This window comes from Mytilus californianus, unplaced genomic scaffold, assembly GCF_021869535.1.
Source record: "Mytilus californianus isolate M0D057914Y unplaced genomic scaffold, xbMytCali1.0.p SCAF_4, whole genome shotgun sequence".
NCBI classification, from domain to species: Eukaryota; Metazoa; Mollusca; class Bivalvia; order Mytilida; family Mytilidae; genus Mytilus; species Mytilus californianus.
In genome coordinates, this window is record NW_026262690.1 from 73,419,605 (window position 1) to 73,423,274 (window position 3,670).

The 3,670-nt window shown below is 31.1% G+C and overlaps 1 protein-coding gene across 1 annotated transcript; it reads right to left on the reverse strand.

The window, feature by feature from the left end:
* Positions 1 to 246: 246 nt before the first annotated feature.
* On the reverse strand, positions 247 to 1,361 carry LOC127738500 (probable G-protein coupled receptor 139). Its single transcript, XM_052249786.1, has one exon. The coding sequence runs from the start codon at positions 1,352 to 1,354 to the stop codon at positions 308 to 310; it is 1,047 nt and encodes a 348-aa protein (XP_052105746.1). The 5' UTR covers positions 1,355 to 1,361; the 3' UTR covers positions 247 to 307.
* Positions 1,362 to 3,670: the final 2,309 nt, after the last annotated feature.

Below are 3,670 nucleotides of genomic sequence, written 5' to 3' on the forward strand. Positions count from 1 at the left end.
ATTCAGAACAAGACAATCTGATAGACACATAGCAAAAACATAGCACACTTGCTAGAATTAAGCTGCATTATCAGCTGGTACTAAGGCATATTTATTGTATAATTCCTTTAGTTAAGAAAAAAAGGTATTTGTTATGGTATTTTTTCATTTCGTTCACTTTTTCGTTAGTTTGTGGCTTTTCTTTGTAAGCACATAACATAATCAAGTTTAAAACAAAACACATTTTAATTTGACATAAATCTGCCGATAAACATATACATATATATAATAGGAGTAATAGTTGTTAGGGATTGATAAAATGATTTTACTAATCCACTATTGACGAAACGCTTTCAACTGTATAAATTCCTGCACTTGTCTTTTCCCTTTTCTTAGTCCTTGTAAACATTTTAACCAATTCTTTTCTAAATTTTGTCCCAGAAAGACAGTAAAGAAAGAAACTAATTGCATTGTTCAGATACATTAATAAGCTTGAAATGGCTTCTAGAAGATACATGAGAGATGGGTCTGCTTCCATATAAAACGTCTCACAGATGTAATACACTGAAACCGGAAGTGTACAAACGAGGAAGGATATATTCACTGATAGTAACATGGCCGTCATATTTGAATTTCGATTGTGTTGCCGTCTGGAATTTGCTTGATATGCCAAATTCTTAGGCAAAGTGTTTTCTTTGATACTTGAAAACCGCTTGAAAGATTTGATACTTGTCCGAATAATAAGAACATTGCATATCAGCATTATAGTAAATGGAAAAAAGCAATATACAGCAAAGTCTATAAAAGGCCAAGCGGACACCGAAAATGAGTCAAACTGACATATTTCATCTTGAAAATCGGTAGTGAATAGTAAGTGTCCATTGAGCATGATTAAAAGAATGGCGATCGAAACAACAACAAAACGGCTACGTCGCAATGTACAATAATACATTGCTTTCAATGGAAGTTTTACTGATATACACCTATCTATGGTCACAGCAACCAAAATCCATGCCGTAAACTGGAGTGAAAAATATGTCAGAAAAACGTGGATTTTACAATTGAGGCGACCGAATGTTCGAATATCAGTGTCAAAAGCCACTCGTATCCATTGGCGTAAAAGTCCAGTATTGACCACTAGAATATCTCCAAATGATAAAACTGTTAGATAAAACATAGTTGTAGAACGTCTCATAGTTCTTCTCAATAAAACACTTATGGACAAAGTTGATGAAATCATTCCTAAAAGTATTACACACGGTGAAAAATATATCCAAAGTAACTCCGCGTGATATGTATCTATTAAGATCATCATACCTGTTTCGTTTGAAACATTTCGGTATGCTCCAAGACCGTCACTGTTGTCTATTTGCATCTTAAATCCAATTCTAAACACAGCCTGAAAAAAATGATTGCATAGGTTTATTACCTTTAGTCTCTTTTTTCCATGTATGCACATAACATTAGAAAAAGTCGAAAAAAAAACCAAACACTTTTTAATTTGACATAAATCTGCATATAAACACATATACATTGCAAGAGTAATGGTATGGTTTGGTCCGAGTATTATCATAAGAATTTAAGTTTCCCCAACACACTTTAAAAACGTTCTCATGGCATTTCACAACAGTCATTATACTTTATATATATATTTAAAAAGTCTATTTATTACTTCGTTTTAATTTAAGAAGTGAAAAGAATCACATCAATCCTTATCTGATATTCACAGCATATACACACAAAGACTATAAAGTCTGGAATAGTTGTATACTCTCAGCTGCTATATTTTGTTTTTTGTCAACATCATATTAAGATTATTCTTAAGAACAGTTTTAATGGGTAGAAACCACCACCCAATGACGCTTTCCGTAGAACATGAATGTCTACTGTGAACATGTAAATGCTATAATATTTTCTTAATCGGAAAATTTCTGCCCTAGTGAAATGTATTCAGCCTTACTAGAAACATGTTTACAGCTTCCTTCCACAAAACATTGTATTTTCAAAGATTTGTTAAGCAAGGACGACATTACTGTTAGTAGTCTAGGTTACATTGAAATTAAAAATAATTTACTTACTTCCCTCTTGAAAAAGTATCCTTGGTTGTTTATACATGTTTTTTTCACGTTTTACATAACCAAACATCTAAATGGCAATATTTCTTATACCCTGAAGCGCATTTTTTTAATTTACTATTGTGAACAGAGATTACCTAAAAATGTGTCATATCATTGTACTTGATTGTTGATTACTTAAACTCATTATCCATCAACAATAGAAACTGTGAACTTGTGACAAACAACTTTTACAAAAAAAGGACAAAAACATCTGACTGTTGTGAACTGGCTATCAGACGATAAAAATATTAATTAATTCAACCATATTTTCTGGTCTGCATTTAAATTGAATATTTTACAGACAAATTTAAACAAGAAAAAAAACCTCGGATTATTAGACGTATAGAAAATTTGGACTAAAATCGAAAGTCTAGAGCCGTTTTGAAGATTGGGTTGTTTTAGGTATAAATTTTACCTGTACTCAACTTTGCATTTGGGGTAAGGTGAGGTGCAAAAAGGATAATGGAATTATAAAAGTTTATGTTGAGTAGAACCTGTTCTTTAGTTTGTGTTTAAATATTAAAATGCCGAACTGCTGGCGGACAAAAGTTTGTCCCAGAATCTCCATATCTTACAGATCTACGGAATTTTGAAAATGGCCGGAAGACTTCGAACTGATGTAAAAATTAACTTTACCGTCTCGTGTGATGACTATGTTCATAGTATTTACCTCCTAAACACATTTATTGAAATCCATTTTTTCCCTCATATTGATTTGGATTGTTGAATCTTGTCGTTACTTCTAATGCGACAAAAACTGCATAATGAACAAGACATCATCGATTCATTTGCATGGTCTTGCTATTTCATTTTCTTTGCCCAAATTAAAAAAAAAATAAAGAATTCTACTGTTGGTTGAATCATTAATTATAAGTTATACATACATCAAGTTGATATAGAAAGTCTACAACTCAAATGGTATAAACAAAAACCTGTGTATTTTTACGTAAAAGACGAGTCCAACATTATTTTATAAAAAAAATGCCCCCCTCTTTTCTTGTTACGGCGAGTTGCGTCTAGTTTGGGCGGTTTTCATACGATCGTAATATTAAGAAACCTGTAATAGTATATAATAATACATAACATTGAAAATCCTTTTAATTTTACGTAGAATTGATTTGTTGTAATCCTATGTATTCATCATGATAGAGTCAAACAAAAAATAGACCGATTACCGTGCGTAACGTTACAGTGTTTCTTTGTATATATATGCTAATGTTTCATAAAGACTAGTCGGTTATAAGAGTTCATTAATGCTCATGTTACTTATATTGTTATGTTTATAAGTGCCGACTCTAGATAGAATTTACTTACTAACTTGTACTAAGGAATTTTCACAACATACAACTCGGTTTAAACGGCGTCTTCCTCCTATTCCCACTTTTTTAAAATCACTATTCACATGCAAATAACAATAGATGTTTTGATAAATAATTTGTTTTTATAACAATCAAGGTTAATTAAGAATTCATCTGTATTTTTTTAAAAGAAAACATATTTCTTACACTGTTTAAGTATATTATTTTAAAAAATATATATAATAATAATACACTGTTTGTTTGTAATATGTTTTT

Excerpts from the sequence above, each read along its gene's own strand:
- LOC127738500 (XM_052249786.1), bottom strand. The coding sequence starts at position 1,354 with ATGCAAATAGACAACAGTGACGGTCTTGGAGCATACCGAAATGTTTCA.